Source organism: Urtica dioica, chromosome 9 (assembly GCF_054948205.1).
Source record: "Urtica dioica subsp. dioica isolate 48M chromosome 9, U.dioica_male_clone48M_v1_H2, whole genome shotgun sequence".
Taxonomy (NCBI): domain Eukaryota; kingdom Viridiplantae; phylum Streptophyta; class Magnoliopsida; order Rosales; family Urticaceae; genus Urtica; species Urtica dioica.
Genome location: NC_142764.1, coordinates 25,761,482 through 25,777,801, shown reverse-complemented (window position 1 = coordinate 25,777,801; position 16,320 = coordinate 25,761,482). Strand labels below are relative to the sequence as shown.

Sequence of the window (16,320 nt, the reverse complement as noted above, 5' to 3'; positions counted from 1 at the left end):
CTAACTTCCAAACTTGCAACACAATAAACATAAATACTGAATAATGGAGTTCAGATAAATCTAAATCTCAAAACCAAATACAATCCACGCCTGATTCAAGAGCTTCTCAGGGTCATCTTCTCTATCATCTTTAAGCAGAATGCCGAAGCAAATCCACGAGATCAAGGACTTCCTTCTGACAGCGAGAAGGAAGACAGCAAGGTCAGTGAAGATCAAGAAAAACAAGGACGTGGTCAAGTTCAAGGTCCGGTGCTCAAAGTACCTCTACACGCTCTGCGTCCTCGATTCCCAGAAGGCCGACTAGTTGAAGCAATCCCTTCCCCCGGGTTTGAGTGTCCAAGACCTGTGAAGAGTTTTATGGCGGCCTTTTGTGAAACTTTGGTTCTACGCGACATTCAAATGTTTTCTTATATGACTTTTTGGCTTTGATTTTGGATGGTGTTTTTGTCAAAAGAGAGATTTTTTTTTTTTTTTTTTTTTGGAATCTCAAAACCGAATGCAAAGCAACCAATGTAATTCAATTCATAAAACATCTTGGCACTCACGCTCTCAGTATCAATGAAGTTCATGAACATAAATAGTTTATCAAGACAGTTTGGAAAGCAAGTCGATCAGTATATCTTAATTAAGTTTGGGTGAATAATTTGATGTATGCAATAAAATAAATATATATTAATTGTTAGAGAAATTAAAAAAAAAAATATAATGAACTCTACACACATACATATATGCGTAGTAAAACATGTGATGTTTATTTATTTTAAAGAGGAAATGGCGGCATAAGTGTCCAAAGTTTTCGGGTTTTTACTCTTATGTACCCAAACTTTTTTTTTCGCGGCATAAGTATCCAATGTCGCTTCTCCGTCACGCTTTTAGTGTTTTGGACGTTAAATGTAAACCCCGAGCCACGTGTCTTCATCCTACAATGTCTGAATTAATAAATATATTAACAATTTATACATTTTAATCTTTTGTAAAAAAAATAGCATTTTACCTTGGATCGTCTCCCTGACCGGCCGCCGCGCATCGCCGGATTCCCGTCGGCGCAGTCAATATTTTCGACAACGATCATGGAGCGGCTTAGAACAGAGAGCAGCACATTCCTAAGCTCGGCATTGCTCCGAACCCGGCTTAGCTGAAGATCGTAGACATCGAACTTCAAGTAGTTGGCCATGGCCGCGATGAAGCTCGACTTCCCCGTCCCCACCGGGCCCACCAGAAGGTAACCCCGCCGCCACGCCCTCCCGGCTCTCCGGTACCTCTCCCGGCTCCCCACAAACCTCTGCAGATCCTCCACCACCGCCTCCTTCGTCGTCGCCTCCATCGCCACCGTCTCAAACGTCGCCGCGTGATCGAACGCCACCGAATCCCACCACTCCCTCGCCGCCACCGCCGTTACTCTTCCCCTCCGCCGCCGCCACGTCATCATCCTCGCCCTCGCGTCCTTCAGCGCGTGGATCTTCAACGCCGGGTCTACACTCTGTTCTTTCGCCTTAGACGATTCCTCGAGAATGTGAGGAAGGTACGACTCGAACACTGCTTCGCGGTGGCTTTTGTGGAAGCTCAGCTCGAACCGGTCTGGTGGTCCTGGGGTTCTCTTCCAGGTGAGTTTGATTCCGGCGAAGGTGTCGACGGTCTCTTGACCGGCGTCCATCATGATCGCGACGATGGTTTCTTTATTCCCGGCGGGATTTATCGTGGCCTTGAACGGCCTCCGGTACGTCTCCGACGAGGGCTTCGTATCTGTCGGAAAGAAAGCGGCCCTCGACAACGCATCTGTGGCCGTCCCCGTCTTAGCGACGCTGCGGTACTTCCCGGAGGCGGCGGCGCGGAAGTACTGCTTCGCGGTGCCGGCGGAGTCGGGGCGGCGGTACCTGGTGAGGACGACGTACTTCTACGGCGGGTTCGACGGTGGAGATTTGCCGCCGGTGTTCGATCAGGTGGTGGAGGGGACGGCGTGGGGCGAGGTGGACACGGGCGAGCGAATGGGTTTATGGTTTAGGGATTTAGGTATTTTTTTTTTTCATTTCAAAATTATTTTATTTAAGCAAATCAGTCACAACCGTTCATTTCAAAGACCATTTATATTTAACGTCCAAAACACTAAAAGCGTGACGGAGAAGCGACATTGGATACTTATACCGCGAAAAAAAAAAAAAAAAAAAAAAAAAAAAAAGTTTGGGTACATAAGTGTAAAAACCCGAAAACTTTGGGCACTTATGCCGCCATTTCCTCTATTTTAAATGTGTCTGTTATGTATATTATATGATTTATGAATTATTACTAACTTTAATTATGTTTAAGCATTTTCTTACCTTATCTAACCTACTCATTGGTTCCTTTAAAAAAAAATTACTTATTGGTGAAAAATGAAACGAGAATGATTTTTGGCACAACTCACGATTTGGAACGATCTACTCAGAAGTTGACACTTGTTCACCAACATCCACGTGTCAACTTCTGAGTGGATCGTTCCAACTCGTGAGTTGTGTCAAATAACATTACTCAAAATAAAATTATGCAGCAACGCGCGACGCATTTTGGGAGATTATTAGACTATATAGAGGCTATTTTAGGAACACGGGCCACTGAGGCTATTTTAGTCAATTCGTCTGTTTATCAACAACCGAGTTCTATAGACTTAGAGCGGAGCGGTGCGTTGAACAATCGGCGAATTTAGGGCCAACTAATATAGGTCTCCGATTTGCAGTCGAAATACAGAGACAACCGTGCAAGGTCGACCATGGTGTGCGAAAAGTGTAAGCCCCTCTCTCTCGCTCTCTCTAATTCACTTCCTCTTCCAAGTTCGCATCTTTGAGTTCCGTGATTTCGAATTGTATGTGATCCATGTGGTTTTGATTATATACGTTCTGTTCGACAGGTGAGAAAAAGCTAGGGAAGGTGATAGTTCCAGACAAGTGGAAAGAAGGAGCAAGTAACACAACAGACTCTGGTGGTCGCAAGATCAACGAGAACAAGCTTCTCTCCAAGAAGAAGAGGTTTTTAGCTATATCTTGTTTCGGTATATGGCATAAGAAACGAATTCGACGTCTTTCGAATTTCAATTTTAGGGTTTTTGGGTCTCAAGTATCGATAAATTGTTTGGGTGTGATTTAAGTTATTGAACTAGACAAATCGAACTTGGTCGATTTCATGTTCAGATGGGCTGGGATTTAGACTAATTGCTTGTATTAGTGGTATAAACAGTATATTCAAATTCGCTATGGATTTTGTCTGATCAGGACTCAACCTAAATTCCCCAATTGGGTTGATGAACGAATATCATTGATTGGAATTTTTAGAACTTTGATGCCGAATACACAAGGTGTAATTAGTTTTAATTTTTTTTTAATGTATAATTCTTTCAGGTGGACACCGTATGGGAATACCAAGTGCATCATTTGCAAACAACAGGTACACCAGGACGGAAAATACTGTCACACATGTGCTTATAGCAAAGGTACGCTAAATGACGTACTATGTTTTCTTTTTTCATTCTTTGTGACAAAACTCTTTGGTAAAGACACTTTCTTTTGAACTCTTATGCTATGGTAATGTCATTCGCAGGAGTTTGTGCGATGTGTGGAAAACAAGTACTTGACACAAAGTTCTACAAACAAAGCAATGTGTAATGAAGCCTCGGGATGTTTGTTGTTGACATATAGCTTGTTAAGATTTGGTTTTACCATTTAGCAGCGGTGTTTGGATTGAATAATGTACCGTCCATAAGCACAGCTGGTATGTAATCAAGATCTGCGAATTAGAAAGACTACATTTTAAGTGTGACAGACACTTGCTTACCTTGTGAATACATTTCTGTTCTAATAGATCGTCGGTTTACCAAGCTTATTAGCTTGTACGTTATTTCTTGAGAGTGTTTTTTCTTTCTTCGTTGAAATGATTTCTAAGGTGGTGTAATAATAGCAATCATCTACTCCTCATTTTTCTTGCTCATGCACCTCTAGAAACTTGTATGATTTGACCTTCTTTTCGTGGTATTTAGGAGAGGTTTTGTTTTCGTCCTTGTTACCAGTGACCCAGAATAGCTTGGCTGTACCATTCTAATCTGTAGCAATTTGGTTAGATCATAGCGACTATACTCGTATTACTAGTCGAATAGTGAGGCCCATGATCTTAAGTACTACGAGGATTCGATTCCTCACGTGGTACCTATGACTTCTGCCAAAATAACTGCTATTCTAGTCTTTACTCAACAAGGAATTTAGATGGTGAAAATCTGGCTATGCTGTGGTGAATCTGATGCTGAGTTTGTGACTGTACTGCTAGATTACTTGATTGGCCTTCACGTGTTTTAACGGAAGTCCACGTAGAGTTGAGTAGTTTCTTCTGCGAGGTTTTAGTTACCTGTAAAATCATTGAGGCAAAAGCCTACTCAGTCAATGTCAGGTTTGGCAATGTTAATAAGTAGAGACATCAATTGATTTTTTTTTTTTTTTTTTTTTTTGGGTAGAAAACTGGAAATTCATTCACTGCTTAGCCTCAGCTCTTAATTTATCGGACAAGGGCTGGGATTTCCCCCAACTCACAAAAACCTGACTCAACACATTTTGAAGCCCATTGAGCTAGGTTGTGAGAAATCTTGCTCTCTATTCTCGATATATCCAAACAGAAGAATAGAATACATAGCAAGTCTAATTGCTCTATGAAAGTTGTTCAGCCGAATATTGTGGTAGGTATTTTTAGTGTGAGGACTTCAACAGTCATTTAAATATTTCTAGGTTCATATTCATGACTTGGAGAGCAACAGTTGATTCAACAATCTCTCTTCGCATGGAAAATCCACAAAGCCTCTTTGGTAAAGTAATATCAGTAACTTTCTCTCCCTCATAATCCGATCTTTGTGCTTATATATAAATCTATACATATAGTCTAGTTATATCTTACCTTGTATTTAAGACCCATGATATTTTCTTGTATACTCGCGTAAGTTTATTCAAATACGCCTGAAAAGAAAATATTTGGTTCTTCAAATAAAGTACACTAAAAAAACAAAATTTCTATTTCTCATAGTCCCCCCCAGTCTCTATGCTTCCTTGCTTTCACAAGGAAACGACACAAATATTAAAGCTGGGATATGACCAATATTGGTCCTGAATCGATTTCCAAGGGCCTTAACCTTCCAAATAACACCTTAGAACATGATTGCATTTACATGAACTAATAGAAATATTAATTCCTTCCTAATGACAGAGGAGTGAAAGAGAGAGAACGACGTTGAAAATGGTTTGGTTCGTATTCTCATTCACTTGTCGACAGTGAGTACTTTGACATCCAATACTCTTCTATTTCCTCGGCTGTTCTTCCTGGGATTCTTCCAGCAATTAAAGACCACCTATGACCAAAGCAAAAGTTTCGCAAATTAACTACTTTCTCGTCTTTTTACTTGAGCACAAAAGCAGGGTAATAGAGTAAGCATGGCCTTTTAGAATGAGAAGAAAATAACCTCTCTCCAACCAGGTTGTACATCCGTATGATGAGCGTTTCCTCGTCTTCGGAGAATTCCAGAATGAGCCTTGATTCCTCACTATTTTCCTCTGTTTCATGGATATATCCAATATTTAAGACTTTAGTCTCTTCTATTTGCCTCAATCCCATATCACAAAGAATCACATAACTAATAGAGCGGAAAAAAAAATCGAAAGATTTCATAAATTTATGATTTCTTTCGGAGAAGATTTCCCATTCTCCTATAAAACCTAGCTTGTCTTTGCATTAATGGCTGTGTTTAATAAACATGTCGTGTACTTAAAGCAAAGCCTAAGCAGAAACAATTAAAATAATAATCAACCGCAAGAGAGCAAAGAGAGAGAGAAAACAACAGAGGCTATCTAAGCGTGTAAAATAAGAAAAGGACCTTGTTGTGAGTATGCGAAATTATCGTCGGAAGAAGAGTGCTCAGAGTCAGCCATTTGCTCTCTCTCTCACACACACCCAAAAAAAAAGGACAATCTTAGAAAAATGAAAACAAAACCTTTCGGAGACGTTAAGGAACTTTAATTCTGGTACTTGGTAATCCAAAGTACACACATATATAAAGGTACAGTTTTTTTTTTCGTCGAGATCTTATAGATATATATGCAAAGAAGACCAATGCGAAGAATGGTAGTTGGGTAATAGGACGCTCAAATTCAACGATGTATGGTATTTTCAAACGTAATTTGAAAGGTAGTTGATTGTTTCATATTTGACGTTGACTGGTTGTGCTCTTAGTTTGGGCCTACTATATAATAAATTATTTATCTGTTATGATTGATCTATATTGGCCGACAGTATAAATTATCTTATACAGTTCACGTTTGTCTGTATATGTCAACGGTCAATATTTTTAGCACTCAGATCATCTATTAATTATTTTTTAGCATAATTTGTTAACGACTGTACGTCAGCAATAACTAAAGTTCGAAAACGTCGAGAGAGTTGGTGAGAAACGAACCAACTTGTGAAACTCTTGGGAGCTTAAAATATCTGAAATATTAAATGATTTAATATGCTATTTAACATTCTAGATTTTTCCATTTGGGAAATCATCAACCACATCTCCTGAGTTTTAGTCAAATCTCACATTTGGAATCTGTATTCTCCAATATATTGCAAATTCGCAATTACACCTCCAAAAAATTTGTTTATTGTTACCACTTATATTTTATTAACATTCAAAACGTATCCCCTAATGAATATTCGGTCCTAGCATGTGCTCGTCTTTTATAACTTTGTTGAATATTGTATTGTATTTGGGTCTTCTACAAAACAAAAACAAAAACAAACAAACAAACAAAAAAAATCACCAGCGCAGCACAAATTAAAACCAATCAATAAGAAACTTAATTTTATAATTGGTCTCCATTAAGGCATTAACTATTTCAATATTAACAGCGTATAATTTACAATTCAGTAAAGACTGTATTAGGTAATTAGTGGTTCATATTCTCCTACTACTATAAGAGCATTACGCAAGTTTGTAATAGGCTGTATTTTTTAATTACGATTTGGTTACCGTACGAAGGTATTTATTGACTTTTAAAGATTTCATGAATAGAGAATGAATATTTATTATAATATAAATAAATTATAGAGATGATTTATCAAGAAACATGACGAACAATCTGCTGAACCAGATGCGTTTGGTTGGAAGGAGATTCTAGTCCACTCTGATCGCTCTTTGGTGATCACGACTTGCTCACTCAGAGTGAATCCGCTCAGACCTTGGTATCATTATTGACGAATTAGAGTCTTTATTTATCGCGTTGAAGTTTGCTTTTATTCTCCAACCTTGTAATGTGATAGCTCATGATCTTGCAAAATATGATATTACGATCGGATATGATATTACGATAGTATGTCCCGCCATGCACCTTGAATGATGTTGTGATTTAACAATTGGATAAGGAATAAAAGTCATGGGATTCACCAAAAACAAAAAAGTTATCGTGCTTACCATATTGCAACAAAAAATAAGAGAATGAAGAACAAAATAATAATAATGGGAAAAATCGGCACCTAAAAATTTCCCCCTAGTTAGACAATAAACATCTACATGTAGACTAGTCAAAAAATAATGTACTAATAATATCGAAAAACAAACATTTCGTACTTAAGATTCTAAAACTCCATGTAGACTAGTCGTTTTTCTTATTCTTCCAAAGTCAACCAGTCTAAGATCCCCGTAGCTCTCAGGTCCTCTCACTTTCACATGCTCTTCCTCCGAAAACCCACAACGATTACACGCACAAATAAAACCTCACAAACTTGCAATTTTTGCCACTATGGTACGCACAAAAGATTCACACAACCACTCGTATTGCCAATGTAAAACACGAACAATAAAATTTACAAGAGCATAACACCGGCATGAGATCAATAGATGAGATAATTTATTTAGAATAACCCTAAAGAGTGTATTCAAGTCAAAAAAATTTCTCTCGTCATAAAATTTTATCCAATCTGATCGTACCTCTAGTCAATCAGGAACTAAAAATCAGCTCGATATAATTAGTAAATAATTAGAAAGATCATTAAGTTGCACAAGGCAATCCTGAAAAATTGTATAACAACTTCTTAAATAATACGCTATTTTGTCCAAACACAAAACATGATAAAAGGTACCGACAATAAGAGCATTACGTATGATAAAATTAAGAGACCTTACAGACAATAAAGAATTATGTACAATAAAAATAAGAGACCTTACAAAGACGATTGGCCTAAAGAGTACATGAAACGTGTATACATGTTAACAAACCATGTTGGACGTGCCAAAAGATCGCTCATCATGTAAAGTATCATCATACAATAACCACACAGCTAGCTGTCCTATAACAACCTTTTAGAGTCTTGATGTGGGCACAAAATTAGTGCTCACCATGCCAACAAACAACAACCAAAACTTGTCCCCAAACAAAAGAAATTTTAGGTGGAATTTGTGCTACATCCAACGGTATGATGAACTCAGTTTTGGAAAGTAACAAATTCAAACTCAGTATAGACAATTTTATTCTCCAAGGCTCCAAAAAAGTGAACCAAGGAAACGACCCACAAGACAGATCACGAATACCAGCCAAAATGATTTCAACCTAAAACCTTAACCTGTTCATCCTAGAGATTAACTCGGCCCACCTGCACCGAAACTTACCTTGCTGCTCTTAGCAAGGCAAGGGACGATTCTTCCAAGCCTAACATCACGGTATCATATTCTGGTACAGCAAATACACATAACAAATGCATAGAAAAGTAACGACACCAAACAAGTAAGAAGTGCTTCAAAGATTCTTTCAAAGCATATAACTTCACAGCATTCTTCAGCATCAACTTCTAGTAAAGCAAACCAAACAGAGCAGATACCACCAAGCACAAACGCATAGAAAAGCAACGAAATCAAACAGGTATTGTTGCTCAAAGATTATTATTTAACAGAAATATAGCAGTGAGGCCTCAAACAGGGCCAAACATAAACCAGCGGATAGTTTTAAAAGTACATAAAATCCAACCATATGACACGAAAAACAAACGTAGATCCCAAATTTCTTATTTCACAACCAATCATTTTACTGACCACCACGGAGACGGAGGACAAGGTGGAGGGTGGACTCTTTCTGAATGTTGTAATCAGCCAAAGTCCTCCCATCCTCGAGCTGTTTCCCGGCAAAGATGAGCCTCTGCTGGTCCGGCGGGATTCCCTCCTTGTCTTGGATTTTGGTCTTCACGTTGTCAATGGTGTCAGAGCTCTCAACCTCCAAGGTGATGGTCTTCCCGGTCAGAGTCTTGACGAAGATTTGCATACCACCACGGAGACGGAGGACCAAATGAAGGGTCGACTCCTTCTGGATGTTGTAGTCGGCGAGGGTACGGCCATCCTCAAGCTGCTTTCCAGCAAAGATCAGTCTCTGCTGGTCCGGGGGAATGCCCTCCTTGTCTTGAATCTTGGTCTTGACGTTGTCGATGGTGTCGGAGCTTTCAACCTCGAGGGTGATCGTCTTGCCGGTGAGGGTCTTGACGAAGATCTGCATGCCACCACGGAGACGGAGCACCAAGTGGAGAGTAGACTCCTTCTGGATGTTATAGTCAGCGAGGGTACGGCCATCCTCGAGTTGCTTTCCGGCGAATATAAGTCTCTGCTGGTCCGGGGGAATTCCTTCCTTGTCTTGGATCTTGGTTTTGACGTTGTCGATGGTGTCGGAGCTTTCGACCTCAAGGGTGATCGTCTTTCCCGTCAGGGTCTTGACGAAGATCTGCATGCCACCGCGGAGACGGAGCACCAAGTGGAGAGTCGACTCCTTCTGGATGTTGTAGTCAGCAAGGGTTCGGCCATCCTCGAGCTGCTTTCCGGCAAAGATGAGTCTTTGCTGGTCCGGGGGAATACCCTCCTTGTCTTGGATTTTGGTCTTGACGTTGTCGATGGTGTCGGAGCTCTCGACCTCGAGGGTGATGGTCTTTCCTGTGAGGGTCTTCACAAAAATTTGCATGCCACCACGCAGACGGAGGACCAAGTGGAGGGTCGACTCCTTTTGGATGTTGTAATCAGCGAGGGTTCGGCCATCCTCAAGCTGCTTACCGGCAAAGATGAGTCTTTGCTGGTCCGGGGGAATTCCTTCCTTGTCTTGAATTTTGGTCTTCACATTATCGATGGTGTCGGAGCTCTCGACCTCGAGAGTGATGGTCTTTCCGGTAAGGGTCTTGACAAAGATTTGCATCTAGAATAATATTGAACATAATCAGTAACCTAATTTTTAACTAAAGGATTGATCTTTACAGAAACTACTTACTAATTGAAATTATTATCCCCATATTATGGGTTGAAAATACGACTGATTAAGTTTAAAATAAAATTAAAAACTATACAAAGCCTACATCTACTCAAAATCAATTATCAGCATAAACTTATCCAAGAATCAATTATCAGCTGCTAGAAAAATTGCTTCCATATCATCAGCCAAATTAAAATTTACTGGTAGTTTATGTTCTATGATTTCTACTCTAAAATTCATAATATACATATCGGATACTCCAAACAGAATCAAAATCAAACCATATTACCCTAAAATTTTCCACGAAGAATCAAAACAACTAATCAAACAATACGTTACTAACCGAATATAACTAAACGCGTTGAACCAAGATCCTGATTTAAATTAACGAAGCAAATCAATAAATATCAAATAAGAGAAGCCAAGATCTTGACAAATCTACAGATCTGAAGAAAAGAAATGCTTGATCTAACCAAACGAAGAAAAAAACCATTACGATTACAGATCTAGACACAAAATAGCGGAGCGATTCGATAACTAAATAAAAGAGAATTGAAGTTAATATTTTACAATAATCTATCAGATCTGAAAAAGAAAAGATGATTGATCTAAACAGACGTAGAAAAAACGCTCGACGAAGTAAGATCTGTATAGAATTAGCGAAACAACTAAATAAAATATAAAATAAGAATTGATTTAAGCAAATATCAATATCGATCTATCAGATCTGGTGAAAATGAGTTGAAAAGCTAAAATCGAGAATCAAATGAACAGAAATTAACAAACGATAATCACATAAGACGATTGGAGATAGTGAGAAAGAGGTCGAATCGGTACCTTGAAACTTAGAAGAGAAGGTAAAAGAATAGAGAAACTTGTTTGGCTTCAACTGGAACGAGTTCTGATAAGCGAATTCTATTGCGATTTAAGAATAGCCTCTGGGAGGGTCTCGTTTTATAGGGAAAGTTAGGCAAAAAATCTCAAGACCCGTGATCAAAATACTCGAATTATATTGCGACACGTGGATAGATGAGGTGTCGCCCAGTTTACACGCTAAATTTGGGATCTCAAAGTTATGGATGAAAGCTTCGCATACGTGTATTTAATATTTATCAGTTTGTTGGTTTTGCTATAAACGAGGGAATGACGTCGATTACTTGCCGCCTTCTTTTCTTTTTTTCTTTTTTTTTAAGGCACTCGCCGCCATCTTTGATACCCAAAACAATTTGGTTTGACTCAAGTATTAAAATCTCGCATCTCGCGGTCGTACCGCATTTTTTTTTTTTATCTCGTGGTATTTGATGAACGTATGAGGTATCTCGTATCGTATGGTATACCGCATTTCGTGGGATATACCACCAAAAAAAGGTATTCCGTAAGGTATTTGAACAATTTTTTAATTATGATTTTGTATAAGTTTAGGATACACAATCTATATAAATTTTAGAATAAAATTTTCAAAATTCTAGACATGAAATTCTAAGTAGAGTACAAATCAATACACATATAATATAGAATTCTCAAGCAAAGTCACACTAAATAAAGACAACATCATCAAATTATTCAAATACTACATAAATTCGGATTATAATAACTTCATATCAACAATCCATTAAAAAATACTCAACAATCCGATAAAAAATTCATTCAAAATTAAAAAAAAAATTATATTTCAATTTTGACCTTACCGCGCGAGATCCAGGGGTACACGGCGAGATTTGAGCAGTTTTACACATCCAGAGCGCGAGATTCGGGGGTACACGGCAAGATTCGGCGAGATCTACCCAGATCTGGTCTTCAGATGCGCGAGATCCGGAGGTCTTCTTTCTCTTCTTCTTTTGCGGAAAACATGCGGAAATGGGGGAAAATTTTGCAAAAAATAACTTCACTCGGACGAGATTCTGAGGTATTATACACGCGAGATATGGCGCGAGATTTCGCGAGATTTGACCAAACTCGCGAGATATACTCGTACCTCTCTCGCACCCTTCCCAAACGCGAGATCTCGTGCGAGATACCCCCATCTCGCGCGAGATTTCAAACCTTGGTTTGACTTAGGCATTTTATAGCTTAATAATTTTAAGGACTTGCTTGCAATTGGGAGAAGTGTTAAGCTATTTGCTTAATCATTATTTGGTAATTTGACTATGTGATTGACTAGAGAAACTAGCTCTATAGAGCTACTTGCTTAAGCAAAATACATAGGACACAATACACCACTTGATGTATATTTTATCAATTATTTTATTGTTTTGAATATGAGAAGATTTTTTGGAAACCAAGATTTCAATTGATCATCGTCCACTTCAAGTCTCTATGCATGTGTTGTTTAATTTGTTTGCATTATGTCAGTTTCATCCTGGCTTCTCGGTACGGAATCACACGGAAGGACGGGCTTCCGAGACTTCCCGCGCGCCTACGGAAATTCCGAGTTCCGTGTGGCACAGAACTGGCGAGTTGATTTCCATGGATCGACGGAAGTGATTTTGGGGTTTGAAGGATGACGACGGAAGGCAGGGACGCAGGGTATGTGCGCACAGGTTTGTCAGAGTTGTTTTTTTTTTTTTAAATAATCTGGGCCGTTAGATACAAAATCCAACGGCCAAAACTTAGTCTGCCATTAAAGTCTGGTTCTTTGTTTGGAACTCTTATTTCCGTCAAGCTTTAATTCGGACGACGAAAATTCCATTGCCGATAGCACGGAACTGCCGTCCTAAAGTCCCAGAAATTTTCCTCCCATTTTGACTCGGAAAGGTTCGCTGTCGGACACGGCTGTGCCGATACCGTCCGATAGCCAGGATGGTGTCAGTTATTTTTCTTCTTCTTATTTGTGATATTGGTTAGTAATATATCCAAGATTGAATGTATCATCTTTTTAGTAATAAGATTATATGTGTTGTGTTGTTAAATTTATTATTTTACTTAATTTTATAAATTTTTAATTACCAATATTTGAGTAATATTTTTTTTGTGTGAATTATTTGTTGACACAATTTTTTGTACATATATAATCAATATATGAGCACTGTAGCGAAATAGTCAAAATGAAACTATGAAATTGGTTTTTAGCCTATGTTTCACAACTTTTAGGGAAATAGCCAACAGACTTATGTGGCAATAATTAAGGTCTTATTTACCTTTATTTATTAACAAATTTGTCACTTTCTTTCTCCTACTTTTTTCCTACACTTTTTTTTACATAAAAACTTCAAAAAACCATATCTATCTCATATGAACTCGAAATTGAGTGATTCCAAATCCTACAGATTCGTGACGCCGAGATCTTCAAAAATAGATCCATTGTGTATGATGAAAAATCATGTTTAATACCATAGATGTAGAAAAATCATGTTACTACCTGAAATATGGAAATAACTGGAAATTTTTGAAATTATAAAAAAAATAAATGGAAACGTAACTATGATGCATTAAACATAATTTTTCATCAAACACAATGGGTTTATTTTTGAAGATCTCGACGCCACGAATTTGTAGGATCTGAAATCACTCAATTTCGAGTTCGTATGAAAAAAATACGAATTTTTGAAGTTTTGATGCAAAAAAAAATATTTTAAAAAAATAGGAGAGAGAAAGTGACGAATTTGTTAATAAATAAGGGCAAATCAGACTTTAATTATTGCCACATAAGCTATTTGGCTATATCCCTAAAAATTGTCAAACATAGGCTAGATCCAAAATCACATGTTTAAAGTGGTAGTTACTTACAAATCTCTTAATATATTGTTAGTATAATATAGTCAAATTATTTTCTTAAAAAAATTACATGTTCTTCATTTGGCGTAATAAATTGAATTATACAAATTTTAATAAAAAAAAAATTATAGTTTTAACAAGTGGAAATTGAATAAAAAATAAACAAAAATAGAAATTGACAAGTGGGATAAACTTAAGCAAGATGAGAAATTAGTTTACCATTCTGGATGATTTAGCTCAAATAAGTTGTATTTTGGTATGGCTTATGTGGCATGGTCAGCTAATTTGACATTGGCTTACCATTAAAGATGATCTAATGGGCACAGACCACAGGGTATTAGACCATAATAATAATTCTATGCATCAATGATTATCGGAAATTTTCATTTTCAGATCTTCGGTCATTAATGGAAAGAGGAAAGCTTCTGATTAATAAAAGATCGAAATTTGGGATTTGGCCGCATTATTTTTTACAACACTTTTAGTAGTATATTTAATGTACAATGTCTATTTTACTTTTAAATTTATAATTTTTTTCCTTACATTTTTTTCTTTATGTTTTTTTTTCTCTTTTTCTCTTTGTTCTCCATGTTCTCTTTCTTTATGTTTTTTTCTCTTTTTTTTTAAAATCATTTTCTCTTTAAGATGTTTCAAAGTTGTATCAATAGTATATCTACAATTTTATATTATTGTAGATATGTATTACAATTTTCAAAAATTGTAAATATAAATGTCTATAGATATATAATTGTAGACGTGTATGTATACAAATTAAAGATTAAAATACAAATGCGAATTTTTAAAAAAAAAATTATAATTGTAGACATGTATCCAATAACATGTCTACAATTATATTACATTTCTAAGAGTATCCAAGCCAATAGACCAACAAAGCAACTAACGAACAGAACTGAACATGTCCAATCATCTTCATAGCCACAATTACCAGACTCAGTAGCATTTCCAAACTCTTTAGGATTTTCAACATATCACGTGATTAAATGCCCTCGCTTTTTTGCCTCATCCAACAACAAAAATACTACTCAAGAATTAGAAATACCAGTACAAAATCTATCAAAGAAGTTAAGACATGAATGCTAAAGTTAAACAAAAAAAATCCTTATATTATCAAATATTTATGCGTTGTTTCTTTCTAGATAATTATGAGCATAAAGAAAAAAAGGAAAGAAATAAAAATAATTTCTTTCTCTTTGTAATCACGCATAAGATAACATTAAACTTCTTTTTTCAGTGTTTATTCACAGTCCTCCATTAGGATCCGAAGATCCATTTATAATCTCTTGATTCATCTCCAAGCTTTGTTTATTGTGGAGGACATGTTATGGTCGAATTAGTCTTCTCTAGCTAGTTTGCAATACGTGTCTACTTTGATCCGGAATAAGTGAAGTAAAAGTTGAGAATGCGGTTTGTGATCGGACTTAGTCTTTCCGAGTAACTCACTACCCATTGGACGGTCTTCAGCTCGGACTTGAGCTTTTACAAATAGGTATGGTACAAAACGTTGAGTTGATCTAAACTTTTGGGCCGAGTTCTACTAAACAGGCTAAACTTATAGATTGTAGGTGGATTGGATGGTGAGGTCAGGCTTCAGAGCCCAATCAAGCATTTCGTGAGGAAAATAAAAGTTTATACAGCAAGAAAAATTGTAGACAGACAACATGTTAGGAGATTACATGATTTGCATTTGTGGAATTATATTAGAAAAGTCGGAATACCATAAAATGTCTTTATAAAAAAATGCTAATATATTTTAATTGTAAAAATTCATGGAATGAAAGTAAGGAAAAAAGGGAAGAAAAAAAAAGTATCACTAAGATTAAGATATCATTTTCTTTAAGAAAATTATTGGAGTATTCATGGGTTTCTAGAAACTTTGGGTTCATCAAAACAACTTTGATTGCTTGTAATAATTTTACACTTATTTACTTAAATCAAATATTAGTCAAAATACTATTACTAATAATATGGTACACGTATTCAAAGTACAAATGTGAGCAATAACAAATCAACATTAACTACAAAGCATCTCAAATGACCCTATCATAATCTATTAGCCTATGTACCTAATAACTCAAGCTCCAATAAATGCTAACCAAATTCAAAAAGTCTTTTATTATTTAAATTGATTTTTATTAGTTTCGATAATATTCCACTAATATTCTAAATTTGAAAGAGTGATGTTCTTAGAATAACTTGCTTAATAAATGAGTGTCTATTAATGTAGGTTTTACATGGTTATTGATCCTCATACTATAGTTATATTACATACCCTTCGAGAGTCATATTGGCCCTAGACACCATATAAAAGTGACAATGATCATTA

The 16,320-nt window shown here is 36.9% G+C and overlaps 3 protein-coding genes and 2 pseudogenes across 3 annotated transcripts; 2 read left to right on the top strand and 3 right to left on the bottom strand.

The window, feature by feature from the left end:
• The first annotated feature begins 130 nt into the window (after positions 1 to 130).
• LOC149386231 (large ribosomal subunit protein eL38 pseudogene) lies at positions 131 to 474 on the top strand (annotated as a pseudogene).
• A 413-nt stretch (positions 475 to 887) lies between these two features.
• Positions 888 to 1,654, bottom strand: LOC149386230 (AAA-ATPase At2g18190 pseudogene; annotated as a pseudogene).
• Positions 1,655 to 2,568: 914 nt separating this feature from the next.
• On the top strand, positions 2,569 to 3,852 carry LOC149386229 (postsynaptic protein-like protein). The gene is made up of 4 exons (XM_089625287.1): positions 2,569 to 2,759; positions 2,882 to 2,999; positions 3,369 to 3,460; positions 3,568 to 3,852. Exons 1-4 carry the CDS (start codon positions 2,744 to 2,746, stop codon positions 3,630 to 3,632), a joined length of 291 nt encoding a protein of 96 aa, XP_089481413.1. The 5' UTR covers positions 2,569 to 2,743; the 3' UTR covers positions 3,633 to 3,852.
• Positions 3,853 to 4,811: 959 nt separating this feature from the next.
• LOC149386228 (transcription factor CPC-like) lies at positions 4,812 to 6,108 on the bottom strand. The gene is made up of 3 exons (XM_089626040.1): positions 5,876 to 6,108; positions 5,465 to 5,555; positions 4,812 to 5,353 (listed from the first exon to the last, which is right to left on the bottom strand). The coding sequence occupies exons 1-3, from the start codon at positions 5,928 to 5,930 to the stop codon at positions 5,260 to 5,262; spliced, it is 240 nt and encodes a 79-aa protein (XP_089482166.1). The 5' UTR covers positions 5,931 to 6,108; the 3' UTR covers positions 4,812 to 5,259.
• A 2,768-nt stretch (positions 6,109 to 8,876) lies between these two features.
• On the bottom strand, positions 8,877 to 11,372 carry LOC149386227 (polyubiquitin-like). Its single transcript, XM_089625428.1, has 2 exons — positions 11,100 to 11,372; positions 8,877 to 10,208 (listed from the first exon to the last, which is right to left on the bottom strand). The coding sequence occupies exon 2, from the start codon at positions 10,206 to 10,208 to the stop codon at positions 9,063 to 9,065; it is 1,146 nt and encodes a 381-aa protein (XP_089481554.1). The 5' UTR covers positions 11,100 to 11,372; the 3' UTR covers positions 8,877 to 9,062.
• Positions 11,373 to 16,320: the final 4,948 nt, after the last annotated feature.

What these genes read in the sequence shown, in the direction of transcription:
- LOC149386229 (XM_089625287.1), top strand. An exon ending in CTTCTCTCCAAGAAGAAGAG is followed by an intron (nt 3,000 to 3,368) that starts GTTTTTAGCTAT and finishes TAATTCTTTCAG; the next exon opens with GTGGACACCGTATGGGAATA. An exon ending in CACATGTGCTTATAGCAAAG is followed by an intron (nt 3,461 to 3,567) that starts GTACGCTAAATG and finishes TGTCATTCGCAG; the next exon opens with GAGTTTGTGCGATGTGTGGA.
- LOC149386228 (XM_089626040.1), bottom strand. Translation starts at nt 5,930, where the DNA reads ATGGCTGACTCTGAGCACTCTTCTTCCGACGATAATTTCGCATACTCA. An exon ending in TTTCGCATACTCACAACAAG is followed by an intron (nt 5,556 to 5,875) that starts GTCCTTTTCTTA and finishes TCCATGAAACAG; the next exon opens with AGGAAAATAGTGAGGAATCA. An exon ending in TACAACCTGGTTGGAGAGAG is followed by an intron (nt 5,354 to 5,464) that starts GTTATTTTCTTC and finishes CTTTGGTCATAG; the next exon opens with GTGGTCTTTAATTGCTGGAA.
- LOC149386227 (XM_089625428.1), bottom strand. Translation starts at nt 10,208, where the DNA reads ATGCAAATCTTTGTCAAGACCCTTACCGGAAAGACCATCACTCTCGAG.